The sequence below is a fragment of the Pseudomassariella vexata genome (assembly GCF_002105095.1).
Source record: "Pseudomassariella vexata strain CBS 129021 chromosome Unknown BCR38scaffold_21, whole genome shotgun sequence".
NCBI lineage: Eukaryota > Fungi > Ascomycota > Sordariomycetes > Amphisphaeriales > Pseudomassariaceae > Pseudomassariella > Pseudomassariella vexata.
This window is the reverse complement of record NW_024467976.1, coordinates 545,713-562,640: the sequence shown is the minus strand read 5'-3', so window position 1 is coordinate 562,640 and position 16,928 is coordinate 545,713. Positions and strand designations below refer to the sequence as shown.

The following is a 16,928-nucleotide window of genomic DNA, read 5'->3' as shown; positions in this document are numbered from 1 at the left end:
AAGCGCAGGGTGGGCCGCCACGAGTGCACGGCCGTGGCACTAGAGACGACCCCCTTGATCTGACAGATATGTAGTAAAGTTTAGACTAACGCGCCTATTTCTCTGACCAAGGCACCTCCCGTGGAAGGATCAGTACTATAGTAGCGCACGTTTATAGCATAGCCCTTCCAATAGACGCACGCCGGGGCTTATGCACCAAGATAGACGTCCATCGTTACAGCTGAAGACGACCAACCGTCCATTCGAGTTTTTATCTCCTTTGCAATTTTTTAGAATGGATATATTACAGCCTTTTAATAGATACAAGTATAATAATCAATTCGAGGAGCCCCAGCGCGGGGCTACACATTTGCCTTATGGCCTGACAATTTTCTCACTTCCCTCCCCTTTTCTGCTTAACTCACAAGAAATGAAAGACTCGCAAAGTACACCACGTTTGCCCATGCTTCTCATCATGTCTCTTGGCAGCAATCTCTTTCTCAACTGCAGCGTCGTCCAACCAGATAGACAGCCAGTCTCCGGATTGCAAGTATCCCTCTGCTGCACACACTCGGTTACCTCCACCTTCTGCAGTGTCACCGACAGCTTTGGTGAGATCTGGCTTTGGACTTTATTGGTCGCCGCGGCTTTCTTAAGCGACATGCACTTCTCCGAACTGGGCGGTATGTTCCCCACTCTCGCTGCGTACCGGCTTGGCAAGGTCCAATGGCGTAGCAAGCTAATGCCTCCCAGTCTTTAATATAGATTGTATCTTCACAGACCAGTACGAGCCGCTCCTTCACGAACTAGGGAGCCAGGTCCCCTGCTGGGCAGAGTTCGCCGCGGCGGTGCGCCGTGAGGTGCACCTGATGACTGCCGTGGTCATTCAGCAAGGACGACCGCGGGCCGACGTGCTGCTAGCCACCCTGAAGGAAGCAGGAAGCGGCCTCACGTCGCTGCCGACAGCCCTCCTCGCGCGCATCGCGCAGCAAGAACTCTGCCTCTGCTGCTTGACCCACCAGCCGTCCAGAAGACTCACCTGCGGCCATCAGGTCCGCGATCATTGTATTCGACGTTACGATCTCAGCTCTTGTCTGCTGTGCGGTGTGGGCAATACGGCCCTGCTACAGGTCAAGCCACTTAATGGGGGCGTGCGGGCCCTCAGCCTTGCCGGGGACGTTGCGGGCGCCCGCACGCTGGCTTGCCTTCTGCAGTCCTTGCGCAGCGAGCTCCGAAGCCCGTTGTGTCGCCACTTCGACCTCGTCCGAGCCACGGGCGTGGGCATCTTCTTCGGACTGATGATCTTCTGCAAACAGGCTTCAGTTGAGGAATGCCTTCATCACCTCCCCAGAATCCGGCAGGTCAAAGTCAAGCACCGTGAGTTCAAGTTCGGACGACGGCTAAAGTTCAGGCGGGAAGAGCTCCACAGCGACCTCGTGACTGTCACGACCTGGGTTGCATCGCATTGGTAGAGACCTCGATTAGGTGCTATCGACGAAGATTCTACTCTAAGGAGCGAAGGAAAGAAGATGACAACTTAGGTTTGAGGGGGCGCGACTAAGTCGTCCACGCTTGGCGGGGCTCCTGCAGGGGTTATGATTGGCTTCCCATCTGGCACTGCCATGGCAGGTGTTCCAGCTGTAAGTCACCTGGTTGTAGTGAGTCTGCGAGGGTTGACCTTCACAACACCCGGCCTCATTCGCACATATAAAGAGAATCGCGAGATCCTACACTTGGAAGAGTTTCAACGATCGATGGGCCACTACCTACCCTCAACAGTATCGAGATCTAGGGATCGCTATCCACCCGCGACCCCCCGAACTTGGCCTGCCTCGGCAACACCTAGGCAGATTACTCGCAGCGAGGTCGCACCACGGGGATTTCGTGACCTACCACGAGAGACTCCAGCATCGCGACGCACTGCTCAACTGCGGGTGTGGAAAGACAAAGACACCAGTCCACTTCTACTTTTGCAAGCGCGGCTGCAAGGCCACGCCCGGTCATCTAAAAGCGCATATGGCCAAGAATAGTATAGATTCCCTCCTAGGCACGGCCAAGGGAGCTCGTTTGTTTTGTCAATGGGCGGAGGAGACCAATTTCTTTACTGAGATCTGCCCATCGCACTGAACAGGAATGTTAGATGAAGACAGTCCCCTGTAACATAGATTCGACTAGCATAGACCATGCCGGCACTGCGCCCGGCACATCTCACGTGATGAGACGTTAAATTTCAATCAATCAATCAATCAATCAATCATATATCTTACCCAAATTCGAGTATTAAGAAGAACCAAAGTCCATCTGCCGGGTTACCCTTTAAGATCAGCCACGTAGATACCCGCATATTTTAATCCTTTTACGGCCTTTCGATTCAGCAAGGGCGCAAATATCAGACTTCACATCAGACTCAGAGGTAGCGACAAACTATTAAACCCTCAACCTCGGCGCCCAGCGCGACGCTACTTCATTCCCGGGTTCAAATATCGTCGGAAATATCTCGCCATCTCAACATGGATACTCCTAGGAGACAATGGCTCCGTCGCCTCGCTAAAGCCGAGCTCCACCTCCACCTCGAAGGCACCGTCACCCCCGAAACCCTAGTTATCCTCTCCGCCCGCCACGATACCACCCCTCTAACCCTCGGCGAAGCCAGGGCTTTGTACGCATACAAGGACTTCGCGCACTTTCTACGCACTTTCAAACTCGTTCTTGACCGCCTCCTGGATCCAGAGGACTATGCGCTGATCGCGCGCGAGATGATGTGCGATTTGGCGGCGCAGGGGGTCGTGCATGCGGAGGTATACATTTCCTGGGGCAATATTTTGCATTGGAAACCGCATTTGAGAGTTGAAGATGTCATGACGGCTGTTGATAGTGCGAGGACTGAGTTTGAGGCTGGAATTGGCGGGTTGTCGATTCTCTGGATTGCGGATGCGACTCGGACTTGGAGCGCTGCGGCTGTGGAGGAAGTGTTTCGACTTGCGGCTCGATTAAGGACAGACCGATTTGCCAGTATTGTTGGCGTGGGAATCGGCGGTGATGAGGCGGGTGGTCCAATTGAATTGTTTCGTGACTCGTACGTTGAGGCGAAGAAAGCAGGTTTAAGACTGACAGCCCATGCGGGTGAAGCGACTGGTGAGGTCAAAGGACCGTTGGAGATCCGAGCCGCATTGTCTACGGGGGTTGAAAGGATTGGCCACGGCCTTGCTGCACAGTATGATGACGAGCTTATGGACGTGCTCAGGGAACAAGGGGTCCCTTTGGAGATCAATGTGACCTCGAATGTCTTGACTGGTTGTTGTCCGTCTAAACAGGAACATCCTTTGCCGATTTATATGGACAAGGGGTTGCTCTGCACGTTAAACTCGGATGACCCTGCAATGTTCGGCTCCAACTGTTTGGACGAATATGTCCTTGTCCAAGAAACCTTTGGATTAGACTTGGAGACAATGAGGGTATTGGCGAAGAACTCTATTCTTGCTAGTTTCCTAGATGAAGGGAAGAAACAGCATTTGATCGATTTGATTGATGCGTTACCTTCCTACACGGAATCAGTCAGACAATTCGAGTATCCGAATGATGGAACAGCCTAATTTGAAATGCGAATCTCACCTTTCACAATTTCCATCTTCGCGAGCGGGCCAGAGCTATTGCTGCTTTAGAAGGAGTAGTGCGAGAGCATAATGTGCCAGTTTGGCGCAACTTAGAGGGCTCATTCTGCTGCCCGGCTACAAAGTCAGCAACAATTTCTACCGGGATGTTTTTCTTAATCTTACTGTAGACCTATGTGTAAAGGATTCCGACTCTGCATCACTTGGAGTATATATTATAATATAACTAGGATATATAACTATACTAGCGCCGAGACCTGAGACGCAAACGACAGAAACGCGCTTTCAATCTTCATCTTGATGGGTAATGGCTAGCGAATGCAAGGTAGCGAATGCAAGGAGATATTCGGAGAGAGATGAGCGGGTAAGGAAATAGATCCGCAGATAGGGGAAGTCTACCAAGTTTGAAACAGATATTTCATCTCCCGCATCGCAGCATCCCAGTACGGGTTGCGAAACATAACCATTCTATCGGAAACAAAAGAGCAGTAACGGTATACCCGACAGAACAATACTCTACTACGTGACCAGATCATTCATCTTAGGCCGTCCAATCAAAAGCCCTAGCACTTAAAGTGGGTTTCAGCATCAACAAGTGCTAATCTGAGATGAGATCAGCAACCGCCGATCGCGGGCCGCACGCGGTAAGATAGGCATTACTTTTGGTGAAATATGGATTGAATCGCTCTTTAAACCCAACAATAGTAATTAGAAGAGGTGCATTTCCCAAGCCATTTTCGAATAATCCCAATCGAGATTTGTCTTCGTACGGCAGGTAAGTGGCACATTCATAGTGGGTTCGTACAACCTAGCAAGGGCTGGACCGCTTACACAACTAGGCCAACCTATTGCCTGAGAACATCCAATAATTGGTTAGTAATATCTGTGTCGCAATGAACGACACGTTTGCTGTCAAATGTTTCGGTGCAATCGACAAAGTCTTGTCTGATCGTCACCTAAGGAGTGTTATGCGGAAATAAGAGCCCTTAACAATGCATAGCATGGGTTCAACTTGCATTTCGGATAAGGAGCCCGTTGAAGATGCGTAGCAAGAGACTTCGATGAAAATCCTTTTGTCTGTGTTAGAACCAAGACCAAAAAGAATGTAATCGGAAAGTCTTAGATATCGTCACGATATGAGCCAGATTCTACTCATACTGAACAGCAGTCCATCCAGTGCGTCCCCCTCCCCCAAAGAGAAAAGAAAACCGCTTATTCGTCCTTGACCGGGTGTAGCAACATGGGTGGCATACACTCGCCCCCCAAATACCCATGCCACCGATTCGGCGCATCATCCGCCGCAAACCAATAACTAGCCTTAAACCAAGGCCCCGTAACCCACCCACTAGTTGTATACGAAAATGATGGCGCCCTGCCCCCGGCCTTGCTGTGCACTGGCCCCCGATTGATATCCGCCTCCACTGTCTCGGCCGTCATGTTGTTGTCGAAGGTGATCGGGTGCGGCACCGACACGGCCTTGAGCCCATGCAGCAGCGCGAACGTCTCGAGTGTGGCCTCGCTAACGAGCCACTGCCCGCGCTCGCGCTGTGCCTCGCTGACGAGCTGTAACAAACGCCACGATGACCGTGTCATGCTCACGAAGGCGGCGCGCCGCGGGGTCGCCGTTCCGTCGGCAAAGTTGTGTATTTCGGTTTCGTAGATCCAGTCCGTGCCGATGGGGTCAATCATGGGCATCAGGCTGATGAGATCGGGGTCTTCATCAACGCCCCAGTTTCGATGCGAACGGGGCGGTGGTTTGGGGCCCTTAGGCTCGAAGTCTGTGGTTTGGGGCGGGCCCCAGATGCCCGTTTCGCCAGTGTCCAAGTCTACGGCGGCCGCAAAGGCTTCGTAGGAGTTACCGTGGAGGGCAGGAATATAGAAGCGGCCGTTGCGTTCCCAAATGTTGCGGCGGGGCTGGGCAAGGGAGAAGGCGGTGGCGGATTCGAGCGTGGTATGGACGTGGCCGGTGAGACGCAGGTCCATCTCCAGTTGCCATATATGTGTGAAGTGTGGAAACTGGTGTGAAAATATCTGGAGGGCTTGGTACATCTGGTCCTGAGCTCCGTGTTCTGCGACTTTTGGATACCATTTCTCTAATTTTCTTGAATTATATAATAAGGCCATGTCGCGGAACTCTTCCGGAACGAATTCGCCAAGTGCCCGATCGTAGGTGTCTCTATCCTCCAGATCGATATTGTTTTTGACGTTGACGAGGAAGAAAACTTCGTGGTCACCGCTGGAGTGAAGAGAAGTCTCTGTAATGAGGGTGCGCAGCCAGACCCGCCGACTGTCCGTGTAGTTGTAATCACTCCATGTTCGGAGAACGACTGCCGTCTGTCCCCTTTCCTTGGGTGAAAATTTTGTCTCCGCTTGCTTCGGGGGCTGCTGCCAAACATCGAACATCTCAACCTTCTCCGGTAAAGAGTGTCCAAGTTTGGCTGCAGTGCATCGTTTCTGAACCTCACCTCGTATCAAATCATGTTAGTCGACATTCCGCAGAGGAGAGACGAGCTTCTCAAACTTACCCCATCGCACTTTATCCCAGTTGCGATCCAGCGACGACTGGTATTGGTTCAGTCGGGAAACGGCCAAAAGACATCGATCCTTTTTTCCTATAAAAGCAGCATCTCCCACGAACGCGTGGGGCGATTGCTCCGTCACGATATTCTCGTAAACCAACTGCGCTGGACTTGAGCCCTCCCAGTCCGGCCATATGCGACAAGCAATTTGCACACGATCGGCGTGTTTACCAAAGCCGACCAACCCAGCCGGCCCGGATAGACGATGGAGCGTAACAATGACGAGGAAAACAATCAAACTGCCCAAGACTCGCCTCCTGGGACTTTGGGCATACCGCATTTCGTTCGGTTCGAAGGTATGCAGCAACTTTCACTTCGCTCCATGAAAAAATTCAATAACAGAAATAACATGGGGAGGGGGGGTGGAATTTAGCCACAAAGCAAACAACTTGGCCAGGCCGGTCTCATGGTGTCAGCCGAACAGCCAAAGAGGGAGCTCGTGAAGCGGCTACCCATGACGGGACGCATAAACCCCTGCTGGCCTTGTTGGGCGCGGCAGGGTATTACAAAGTCGGTTGCGCATGTTTTATATAGATAGTGTCAGCAATATTTAGTATCTAGTACTGCACTCGCTTAGAGATTTATAGGTGTCCGAATTGCGCCTGAAACAGCACCAAAGGCGGGGTAAACTCTACTCATATATATAGTTCAGATTGTCCAGACGAATATTATGTAGAGTTAACCCCTATTTGCCACCTGAAATTCTATAGATAGCAAGGCCACGGAGTGACATGGTGACTTGACCCATCGAAGCGGTTCGGCGTCTGACTCGTCGATGCAGACCCAATGCCATCCGCGCTAGCCTACCGCGGAGTCAGCACGCAGAACCCAGGGCAAAAGCGAATAGTGCCAACAACTTGGACATCATACCGGGAACGAACTTATGAGGGTCATATGCTTGCCTGCCAGAAAAGAAAAGTTTGCGACTGGGACCGAGGCTTGCAGGAGCCACCTGTATTTGCCGTTGAACTTGATGAGGAAGCCGACGACGAGGAGCCAGGTGCAGCCGATGTAGCCCGCTTCAGCGAGAGAGACGTTTTACACGACTTTCAGGTAGCAGCTGAAGTACCTGTTCCAGCAGTAGTAAGCGATCTGGTAGGTAGCATCGAGGAGACAGGCATCGACGCTCAGGACAAGCCGGTAGTAAAGGAAGCGCTCGGGAATCAGCCCCTTCTCGCAGATGATGAAGGCTATCAGACAGTCAAATCCCATGACGAGCATAGCGATGATATGGGCAGGTCCCATTGGTCGGCTGCTCAGTCGGCGATGGAGAAAGGTACGAGGAAGAGGACAAGTCACTTCGCGAGCGGGACGCCCAGTACTTGGTAATTTGTTAGCCTAATGTGGTATCCCATGGTGAATTTCATGACTTACCAGCGAACTCAATTACTTAGCGCACCACACTCTGTCACCAAGTAAGCCTGCTGGCCTCCTTCTGGATCAGCCCCAATCCACGGGCTTTGTTATGCACCATCTTCATTTTGAAATACAACGGTAATGTGGTAACAGGCAGGAAAATAGCCCAGACGCCGAGCCTCCAACGCCAATTATCCTCATAAAAGCCCTCTGTTGTTTTGGGGCCCGCAAGCGCCGTGATGATGTAGGGCGACGAGTTAAGCAAAAGCCACGCCTCTGTCCTTGCAATGAGTAGTCGGCGTCATGACATCCATGCTATAGGTCAGGCCCACCATCCGATGGAATAGAAGACCTGCGCGCCGCAGTACGTGCAGATACCCTGACAGGTTGCCATAAGGATGAGCCCCGACGGGAGGACCCCAGACATCGGGTAGTTTCGCGACCAGGGGTAAGGTGGTGCTGGCCATGAAGTTGGAGACAATAAAGATAGCTGGAATCAGCGACTGTGCCTCGAAGTCGCTAACCACGTAGTCCGTCAGGTTGGATGTGATGGATGATTGGAAGGCGATGATAAAGTATAGGAGCTAGAAGCTGGAGAATCAAATCAGCATTACGTGTTTACCAGGACCAAGACTAGGAAAAAGCCAAGTGCCTTACCAACCGTAAAAGACGATCAGACCCGTCTTGCCCCAAGTCATGGTCATCGCCTTCGCCGACTTGATGCCGCCCTGAGCGTTCGGGTTGACCTCCGGCTTCTCGTCCTGGCCGGCGTCAACATCTTGAGTCGCGGCTACTTGCATATCTCAATCGCTATTCCCAGTCTTCTCTGCACCGGGTGCAGACTGCTCGGTTTTTGGGTTGGTATTCGTCACGGCCATCTTAGTTGGAGACGCTTCCTTGCTCTTGTGAATATCGCCATCCATGGCGTTTGCAACGGTCTGTACGATATAGAGAGGAAGAGTAGGCGGCAATGTAACATTGTGGCACGACTTGCAACCTATAAGAAAAACTGCGCACAAGGATGATCGCAAGACTCACGGTCTAGCCTCCTCCAGGTCCAGGGTCTCGGCGCACCGAAAAAGGACCTGGTATGCGATATACGGCAACTACCCAGTATTAGAACGAATATGCCATAACAAGCTTCACATAGTGCAATAAATAGTATAATAGAAAGGGGCTAGTGCGTCAACTTATCTTTTTCATTTTATCGCATCGATCACATACATACCAGAAATTGCTTAATCTGACCTTGCGATCCACCATATCAATCGCGTCTAAGCTCGTTCGGGAACTAGTTAGCGGGTCCAGAGTGCACATCGACCAATGGACTTTCACCTCACTTATGTACGTTAACTCCATCGCCAACCCTAGCATCTAGTTTCAATAAATAACGGTATGTCTTGATAAAGAGGAATAGCAGTTACGGCGCAGGTGATAAATAAGTTGCAACAGGTAGTATGTGCGTGGCCAGCACTACTACTTGGTTCCAGCCCACCAGCAGCATTAGCCTAGCTTTCCTCAATACAACACAGTTCTATCTCTCTGTGTGCCCCAACATAAGTAGGCCTAAAGTGGATAGGTCATATAATTATAGAAGTGCGTAATTATGATAGAAAGTATCTTAAGCGGGAGGAAGATAGTTTCGTGACTTCCTTTTGATTTCCTGAGAAGTTCGCTTATAGCCCCCATAGATGGCCTGAAACGGCCACCTCGCTTATGAAGAATTTCCAGAATGCTGCGGTACTGGAGCAAGTCGGTGAGCAGCCATAGCATCGCTACCATGCGATCATAGGGTTATCCTAGCCCATCTAGCAAGCAGGCAGCTTGGAAAGGAGACCCTGAGCACCCTTGCAGTTGGCAGTCGTAGTGACCTTGGTACTGCTCCCACTACCCTTACTAACCCCTTTGTACTCCTGGCAGACCTTCTTGCTGATACCGCACGAGCCGCTAATGGTTGCCGTGTCGCCATAGTTGGAGTTAATGCCAACCAAGTCGGAGGTCATGCCATTGACCTTGACATTCTGCACCACGATGTGGCGCGGGCCGCCATTGTTGGTGCAGTCGCCGCAGCTGCGGTACAACTTGCCCGCGTTGACGACGGTGTAGTCCTTGATGGTGACAGTGCCCTTGCCGTTGTGCTGGATGACTTTGTCGATTGCGTTCTGGGCGCCGCCGCCTTGGATTAGGACGTTGCCGGTGCCGAGGGCGGAAATGGCGTCTGTTTTATACGTGTCAGTGAGTCATTTCTTGCGAAATATTGAGATGTAAGTCCGATTTACCCTCACAAATATCACGGAACCAGACGTTAGTCAGAGTACAAACGCCCTTGCAGTGGACACCCTCGAGCGCATTAGCACTGATGATGACGTTGGAGAGGCTGGCTCCGTCATTAAGGTTGAAAACGGCGGATTCGCTGCCCGTGTCTTCATCAGAGTTGCAGGCTCGGCCACGATCGAACTCCTGGTTGCTGTAGTTCTTGGCTCCAGATATGGTCGAAGGTGCTGACAGAGAGACGATACTTCCCGAGCGGGTGGGTATGTTGAGGGTCTGGGCGGAGGCGAGGGCTGCGGAGGCCGCCACGATGGTAATATGGTTGAATCTCATTGTCTCAGATTGTAAGTATAGGAATTATTTGCACCTGAGGCTTGATTTTCTTGCTATGGACGGAAGATCGCTGTGGATAAAGGATGCGAACCTCACTTGTTTACAGCTCTGAAGGCCATATTTATACTCCTCCTGCCCTCAACCGTCATGTCCATCCGTAAAACGGATTTGTCAACTGCTTGATTGAAGAGTTTCCTCTTTCATGGCTCTCCGCTGTTGCTTTCGTTCGTCGTTGGAGGAATTTCTCATCAGAAACCTGTTCACGGGACATACTGTTCGGCAGTTAATCCATCCATAGTGTAGCCTTGACCTCCGAATGGGAATATTCGGCATTTGTCGTTGTAACCGTTACGTCCACCTGAATGGTGAAGCTAGGCTGCTTGGCATGGCTGCTACTTGCGATTTCTCCACACGCTTTCAGGTTGGAGTTCCATAATCTGGTGTTGTCCAAGAATCGGGTTTGTGGAATTTAGGAAGTACGTTGCAGTTGGACCTAATCATTTTGTGACTAGTGCCCGCAACCATGCCGCACCCATTCCAGCCAGAGAGATTGTATAGCCCAGCTTTTAGTCATTGCGTTACATCTCTGCTCTTCAGGACCAGTGATGGGATAAAAAGAATATGAACATGACCAGGAGAGGAGGGGAAACAGCTGGTTATGGATAATGCTCTATCCACAGGCTGCTCACTGGACTATATCATGAGTGGTAACCAACCCATGGGGTTTGGTGGTCATAATTCATGAGTCGTCCCCGTAGGTTATATTAACTCTTTGTCGCACTCTGTGAACAGTCCAAGAACCAACCAATCCAATGTTGCAAGGTCTTTTCAAAGTCGTTGTACTTGCCGCACATGATCTCCTGAAGCATTCATCGTCAACAGGCAATGTTTACGGTTTGTCACGCCTCGCCATCGGAACCTAATCAGAGGTATGGGGCGAACTATTGAGTCAATATCGACACAGTTTATTTCCAACACAGGACAGAGAGCCGAGAGCCTCAATCTCTTGTAAGAGGGCCTTCTTTGCCAAAACAGGAACATGACAAGCTTAGTTGAAACGCTACTTGCCATGCCCTATTGCGGCTGTTGGCTTTGTTCATCCCATACTATACTTGACTGCGATATTTATCCCGGCATCTTCTCTTACGTCCCAGTCACTAAATTACATGAAGGATCAAAATAGCCATGAGGTTTGGTTAGACTTTCGCCAAAGTCACATTGCCGCAAAATCTTCATCAGGGTCTGGATGGTTCGGGTGCCGGGATAAAGGACAGATCTGAGAAACATAATAGATCAGCTCAATCATAGGATTTATTTACCATTTCTGGCTCAAAATTCCACCTGTAAAAGATGCAGATTTCATCCCATAGCGCCAAGTGTAGATGTACATAGGAACTGTTGTGGAGAGAGTAAGCACCCGTTTTGCTTGGAACGATGAAAGGTTAGCCAGGAAAATTACACCGGAACTATCGTGAGGGCAGCAGTTACGAGAATGCAGTTCTACGACGTAATCACCTTTTGGAGAGGTTGATTTATTGTTTTCTCTCGTGCGTTATTTGACGTTCTTCATGTTTCTCATCTATTCGCGCTCAGAATATTGCACAAGCCATGAATCGGATACCTTTTGGCATTTCCAACTCTGTCTATCGCTATAAGAGACATGAGATTTATTTTGATCGATGCATGCTAATACCGCTAGATCTCGCCAATCACGCCCAGACGCCCATTGGAAAACTCGCGGAACATGAAAACTCCGACTTTCCAATATTTACAAGGAAAACAAGAGAAAGATGGCAGCCATACCGACAGACGAGATAGTCCACCCCGGTGCACCCAGAGTCATAGCAGCCCCTTCTTTATTATCATCAGAGCCACTCTGGGTATCAAGCGACGCATTTGCGGGACCCATGACCTTGAGACAACTCAGAGATGCCTCCGTGTCGGTGATCAAAGTTCCATTGCTCTGGAAGAATAGTGTGAGGACAGGGGTGATGGCCCATTGGGCCTTGGTGGCGGTGCTGACTTGCAAGTCGCCCTGTCATAATGCGTGAGCAACCTGTCTAGGAATCTTCGAGTGATAGCAGTAGAAAGGGGGCAAGCTTACATCGCGCGTGTACTCGGTCACGAGTGTAACACTGTCCGACTTGGGCGTGATAGGCCAACAAGTCGAAGTCGAGTTCTGGGAACCAGAGATTGGCTCAGGGGCGCCGTTGCCAGTTAGAGCTAAGTGACAGTTAGCACGTTTTATGTACAGAAAAGTCATAGCCTTGTATATAGGTCAGTAACATACCAACAGCAGTCAAGTTAGTCCACCCCACAGCTAGTCCCTCACACTCTGAATCCATATTATCCCTCAAGTCCTCCGCTAGCGCCGTGCACGCATCCGCGCTCGAGAAACCATCAAGCCCACTTAACCCCGTCGCACGGCGGACCAGCGCATCCACACACGACGATCCCATGGCATCCTGACACGTGCCCTGCGCCGTCTCCTGATTAGGATTCGACGAGTTAAAGGACAATGTCTCAGCAACGCCATTGAAGAACACCGCGCACGCGCCCGTGTCTGCCAGGTCCAGATCCGCCGGCGCGCCGAAGTAGAATGACTCGTGGAAGGATCGCGCGCCGTCGGCATCAGTGATGTTGAAGCCTTTGACCCAGGAGACGCCCTGCAAGGCGTCGCTGGTGTCGGGAATGCGCGTCAGGCCCACGGAGGAAAAGGAGCTGGATACGATGGTGCAGTTGTCGTTGACATTGTCTGTGGCGGCGGGACAGCCGACGTCGACGCAGCCCACGATGGTTTGGGATAGGTCTTGGGCGTGGCTTTTGGTGGCCAGGACAGCGGCGGCGAAGCCTAGGGATCGTCGCATTTTGTCTTTTCTTATGGAAACGAGGAAAATACAGTCTGGATGAAAGAAAGATAGAGTAGAATGATTTGTGATGTCGAATTATAGAAGAAAAAGCCAATGGGGAGAACGCGCCAGGGAAAATAAGCGGCAAACAAGGTTGGTGGATTTTTGGGGTTATTCTTCATTGCGACAACACCGGACAGGGACAAGTCTTTGTAATGCAGACTGCTGTTGGTTACAGCCTCACAACAAGCTGACTAAATCTTCTGCCAAGGGCTATTTGATCTATTATTGATCAATTTGGGGTGGCAGGGCCCTGCAGCAGTGCCCATGCAGGCTCCCAATCCTTTGACCATGCCCGCTCCCGCTTTCAGCCCAATTGGCGACGGATCTGCATGCGCCCTAAATATTGGACATATGCATACCTTATTCGGCCAACAGGACCACCTTAGAGGCTGCTATGCAGGGATAAGAGTTCCTTGCCAAGCAATAACCAGCGCCACTGCAGCATGTTTGATTGGGAAAGAATCCGAGTGACACAAGGGTCATTCTGTGCCGTCTCTCTGCTTTGCATTTCTATTTGAAACCCCAATAATATTCTGAGAGCTGAACAATATGTCAGTTGCATGGGCTTTTACCCCATCCTTCAAAGCTGTCTCTCTGCTTCATAATCCACGGAGGCTGTGCTCAGAGCTCAACCATAGGAGTTGTTGTTCATTCTTCTCACCTTTTTTACTAAGTAAAAAATGCACAGATGACGACGCACTTTGAATCCTTCACTCAAAAGAAGGACCGATAAGCAATTTGGAGCATGTTTTGGGGTTATCCATGGTCTTACATCTTCCTCAAAGACAAGGAATCTTGTTCCTGGCTGCGATGAATGTTACAGGTGCGCCAATTGTATTTAGATCCAGTGTCATCAACAAGTATGGTGATCATGTCACTTCTTGTGAGGCATGGAACAGTAGCGGTCTAATCATGAAGCTGGCCTTTGCCTTAATGTATGTGTTCCATTTGCTTGGATTAGACTGGGGTAGATCCTGGTTCTATTTTACGTGCGCCTTCTCACTCCTACATATCGGGGCCTTGTCATTAGGTGGACTCAATCAGCTGGAGAACATTTGGGGCCATCAGCCTCCAGATGGCGAAAATGATACGAATGAAATTATACTAGTTCCTGCATCCATCAACATGACTGTAACGTCTTTGCATGTTGTGAGGATTTGATCCCGGAGCCTCAGCTGAACGGATACCCCAAGACCCAAGACGTGAACGTCAATATTAGTCGAGGTTTTTATTCCACCGTGCAAGGTCGAGGCTATGTTCAACCCCTGGACTCTATTTACATTCAAACTATCGATTCAGGATCTCAAACATGCCAGTGTATTCAGCGCGGCCGATCTAGGTATTGACTTCCAAGTCGGCGGCAGCATTAGTTGTATTTCTCGAGTATATAAAATATCGCCGTAGTTTCTCTCTAAAACGTATCTGATCACCACAGCTCAGTATCACAACAATCTTCAGTCAATCTTTCAGCCCAACCCGGCTACGACTAGCACTCAAGTCACCACAGTCATTCTCTGAACTTGACACAGGTTAACTAGTAGTCAAGTCGCCACACTCAGTTCCAAACACAATCCTCACTCCAAAGCCTCGACACGAATCCCACAATGGCTGCTGCAGTAATCGAGGCCATCGGCCTGATCTCCGGCGCCCTGGGCATCATCCAATTCGGAATAGACAACTTTGCGGAGCCTGATTCAGTCGGCTCCGTGGTCAAAGTTGCCGTGGGCCTCGATGTCAACGGTGGCCTCAACAACGCCGGCGGCGACCTGCCTGACGTACGACTCTTCAACGAGGCCGGCGGCTTCCTTGGAATCACTGCGGACCCCGGCTCCATCGGCAGTGGCGAAGCCAAAGAAATCACCGTCAGCCACAATGGAGACAACGGGCAGCAGGCAACGTATGCGCTTCTCTCGGCCAACGACAACGCGATATGCATCGCCTACGCGTCTATCACCTGGCCTGATGGGAACAACTACGCCTGGATCGGGGACTGGGGTCGCCAGTGTGGCGGGAGCTGGTATTACAGTAACTACTATATATCTGGGAGCGACGTGACGCCCGACTGCTTCTGGATCGACTCCAACGGTGATCAGCCGCAGACAGGGTTCCAGATCCATTGGCCCGAGTTTGTGAGCGCATCGGGTGATCTGCCCACGCAGCCTAGCGACAAGGATGCGCTCCTAGATCGCCTGTGCAATGCGGGCCCACCGTTCAAGATGTACACTGAGAAAGACCCCAGAGGCATCACATTCTGGACGAAGACTAAGCGGTCTGAGGAGGCGACGGCTGAGGCGTATGCGCCGTGGAAGAGTGCGCCGTCGGCTAAGTTTGCAGACAATAGGAGTGGGCATAGCGCTACGGTGCCTAGGCAACAGTCGCTGCATGCCAACCAGCTCGTTATTGATAACAACCCCAATCACGCGGCTGATGCACTCTGCGGTAGCGACACTTCGCTGGGTCCCGATTTCGTCGATTTGACTACGAGCTCTTTCTGTCGCATGGAGGACAAGACGATGTTCCCGCTTTGTTCGGATGAGATCACGGATAACTGCTTCAACACAGACGTGCAGAAGTTGATTGTTAATGGTGTTGCCACTCGGGACTCGGATTATGGGAGGGTCTTGGACTGGACTTCGCAGTGAGCGGGCTGGAGTGAACGTTGGGAGGGGATAGGTGATAATAACTCCTAGGGTTCTTGTTTTTTTTTCTCTTGTATTGCAGACTTGTTTCTGTTCTGTGTATACTTTCGAAACTTTGGATTTTGGGGTTTTTGATAGTGTTTTGGGTATCGACATGGAGTCTGGAAAGGGATGGGATCATTTGTTACTTATGTTGGTAAGGCTCACTTGCAATTGTAAAAAGACGTTTTTCAGAATACCTAGTTACGCATATTTGTATTCATGTTTCTGCATTGTTGCACTCATGTCACTGAATTTCACATGGCCGGTTGTGTGATGCCTGTATTCGAACCTGATGTTCAATTTATTATGGTCAGGTTCAACATCTGAACTCTTGGACAGATCAGAGTGAATTTCTTCAAGACGTAAAGGACCTACGTTAGTCAATTTTTGAACAGAACCAATACATCTATTCAAAGAGTGGCAGTACAAGAGGTTCAGCGGAATGTTACAAGCGCCGGCGTTTCCATCAATAAACCTAAGTAGCGAGCCTTTGTGGCTCGTGCAATCTTCACTGAACAGATTGTTAGTTAATTATAACGGTAAGCGGTTACAATTCTGTGATGTAGCCCTGGGAAGGCACGTGAATAACACTATGATTTTACATGTATTTTTCCATGCTTCTAATGTTATAAGTTCTTATCGAAGTGGCCCAATTCTGGGATTTTCCTGCCCCCTTGTTTCTCAAGGTTGAAACAACACAGATAAGAGAGCTTTATTGGTGATAATGATGGGACTAAATCCCAGGAATCTTCCGCAAAGGAAGTGCTATCTATGGGCAGTTAGCCCAAGCGCTGTGCCCAACACGACATTCTCCGCCTGTTATGCTTTCCATTTTCACGTGTTTGATGTGTGGTTCCCAATCCCAGGTTGATATACCTCTGTAGCTGCATGGAGTTGAGACGGGCATACCCTACTTTCTTCTTGCTCTTTTCTAGCTTCTCATGCCTCGAGAAGCCTTTTAAGATGGTTGATGAGGCTTGTCGGTAGCTTCGTGATTCAACTTCCCATAAGTTCCCCTTAAATGTTTTGCGTTATATGAGACCCCAGAATTGATTGTTCATGCGCCTACACCATTCACGCAGGCCCCCGTTGCAGAACATAACACCAACTGCTCAAGTGAAACTAAGCATACATATCGGAAGAAAAAGAGAACAATATGGATAAGTAAAAGCCTCAATCATAAACAGGAGCTTGTGAACGCTTCGC

The 16,928-nt window shown here is 50.3% G+C and overlaps 9 protein-coding genes across 9 annotated transcripts; 5 read left to right on the top strand and 4 right to left on the bottom strand.

Annotated features, from left to right (window-relative positions):
* Nucleotides 1-454: 454 nt before the first annotated feature.
* Nucleotides 455-1,451, top strand: BCR38DRAFT_490447 (uncharacterized protein; the record flags this gene model as incomplete). Its single annotated transcript, XM_040864522.1, has 2 exons — nucleotides 455-662; nucleotides 733-1,451. The coding sequence occupies 2 exons, from the start codon at nucleotides 455-457 to the stop codon at nucleotides 1,449-1,451; spliced, it is 927 nt and encodes a 308-aa protein (XP_040710471.1).
* Nucleotides 1,452-2,263: 812 nt separating this feature from the next.
* Nucleotides 2,264-3,736, top strand: BCR38DRAFT_402154 (uncharacterized protein). The gene has a single exon (XM_040857765.1). The coding sequence runs from the start codon at nucleotides 2,490-2,492 to the stop codon at nucleotides 3,570-3,572; it is 1,083 nt and encodes a 360-aa protein (XP_040710470.1). The 5' UTR covers nucleotides 2,264-2,489; the 3' UTR covers nucleotides 3,573-3,736.
* An 874-nt stretch (nucleotides 3,737-4,610) lies between these two features.
* On the bottom strand, nucleotides 4,611-6,674 carry BCR38DRAFT_450545 (uncharacterized protein). Its single transcript, XM_040861388.1, has 2 exons — nucleotides 6,116-6,674; nucleotides 4,611-6,055 (listed from the first exon to the last, which is right to left on the bottom strand). Exons 1-2 carry the CDS (start codon nucleotides 6,447-6,449, stop codon nucleotides 4,803-4,805), a joined length of 1,587 nt encoding a protein of 528 aa, XP_040710469.1. The 5' UTR covers nucleotides 6,450-6,674; the 3' UTR covers nucleotides 4,611-4,802.
* A 281-nt stretch (nucleotides 6,675-6,955) lies between these two features.
* Nucleotides 6,956-7,498, top strand: BCR38DRAFT_490444 (uncharacterized protein; the record flags this gene model as incomplete). The annotated part of the gene is made up of 1 exon (XM_040864521.1): nucleotides 6,956-7,498. The coding sequence occupies one exon, from the start codon at nucleotides 6,956-6,958 to the stop codon at nucleotides 7,496-7,498; it is 543 nt and encodes a 180-aa protein (XP_040710468.1).
* Nucleotides 7,499-7,782: 284 nt separating this feature from the next.
* On the bottom strand, nucleotides 7,783-8,486 carry BCR38DRAFT_528370 (uncharacterized protein; the record flags this gene model as incomplete). The annotated part of the gene is made up of 2 exons (XM_040865427.1): nucleotides 8,183-8,486; nucleotides 7,783-8,044 (listed from the first exon to the last, which is right to left on the bottom strand). The coding sequence occupies exons 1-2, from the start codon at nucleotides 8,323-8,325 to the stop codon at nucleotides 7,783-7,785; spliced, it is 405 nt and encodes a 134-aa protein (XP_040710467.1). The 5' UTR covers nucleotides 8,326-8,486.
* Nucleotides 8,487-9,333: 847 nt separating this feature from the next.
* Nucleotides 9,334-10,129, bottom strand: BCR38DRAFT_355138 (pectate lyase; the record flags this gene model as incomplete). The annotated part of the gene is made up of 2 exons (XM_040856931.1): nucleotides 9,334-9,743; nucleotides 9,805-10,129. 2 exons carry the CDS (start codon nucleotides 10,127-10,129, stop codon nucleotides 9,334-9,336), a joined length of 735 nt encoding a protein of 244 aa, XP_040710466.1.
* A 1,504-nt stretch (nucleotides 10,130-11,633) lies between these two features.
* BCR38DRAFT_478618 (uncharacterized protein) lies at nucleotides 11,634-13,269 on the bottom strand. The gene is made up of 3 exons (XM_040863114.1): nucleotides 12,420-13,269; nucleotides 12,234-12,352; nucleotides 11,634-12,164 (listed from the first exon to the last, which is right to left on the bottom strand). Exons 1-3 carry the CDS (start codon nucleotides 12,994-12,996, stop codon nucleotides 11,898-11,900), a joined length of 963 nt encoding a protein of 320 aa, XP_040710465.1. The 5' UTR covers nucleotides 12,997-13,269; the 3' UTR covers nucleotides 11,634-11,897.
* A 282-nt stretch (nucleotides 13,270-13,551) lies between these two features.
* On the top strand, nucleotides 13,552-14,265 carry BCR38DRAFT_113913 (uncharacterized protein). Its single transcript, XM_040853402.1, has one exon. The coding sequence runs from the start codon at nucleotides 13,804-13,806 to the stop codon at nucleotides 14,200-14,202; it is 399 nt and encodes a 132-aa protein (XP_040710464.1). The 5' UTR covers nucleotides 13,552-13,803; the 3' UTR covers nucleotides 14,203-14,265.
* Nucleotides 14,266-14,314: 49 nt separating this feature from the next.
* BCR38DRAFT_450541 (uncharacterized protein) lies at nucleotides 14,315-15,970 on the top strand. Its single transcript, XM_040861387.1, has one exon. The coding sequence runs from the start codon at nucleotides 14,646-14,648 to the stop codon at nucleotides 15,681-15,683; it is 1,038 nt and encodes a 345-aa protein (XP_040710463.1). The 5' UTR covers nucleotides 14,315-14,645; the 3' UTR covers nucleotides 15,684-15,970.
* Nucleotides 15,971-16,928: the final 958 nt, after the last annotated feature.

Coding starts and splice junctions, on each gene's coding strand:
- BCR38DRAFT_402154 (XM_040857765.1), top strand. CDS start 2,490: ATGGATACTCCTAGGAGACAATGGCTCCGTCGCCTCGCTAAAGCCGAG.
- BCR38DRAFT_450545 (XM_040861388.1), bottom strand. CDS start 6,449: ATGCGGTATGCCCAAAGTCCCAGGAGGCGAGTCTTGGGCAGTTTGATT. Junction 6,056..6,115: donor CTGGGATAAAGTGCGATGGG/GTAAGTTTGAGA, acceptor ATTTGATACGAG/GTGAGGTTCAGAAACGATGC.
- BCR38DRAFT_478618 (XM_040863114.1), bottom strand. CDS start 12,996: ATGCGACGATCCCTAGGCTTCGCCGCCGCTGTCCTGGCCACCAAAAGC. Junction 12,353..12,419: donor GACTAACTTGACTGCTGTTG/GTATGTTACTGA, acceptor ACTGTCACTTAG/CTCTAACTGGCAACGGCGCC. Junction 12,165..12,233: donor TGACCGAGTACACGCGCGAT/GTAAGCTTGCCC, acceptor GCATTATGACAG/GGCGACTTGCAAGTCAGCAC.
- BCR38DRAFT_113913 (XM_040853402.1), top strand. CDS start 13,804: ATGGTCTTACATCTTCCTCAAAGACAAGGAATCTTGTTCCTGGCTGCG.
- BCR38DRAFT_450541 (XM_040861387.1), top strand. CDS start 14,646: ATGGCTGCTGCAGTAATCGAGGCCATCGGCCTGATCTCCGGCGCCCTG.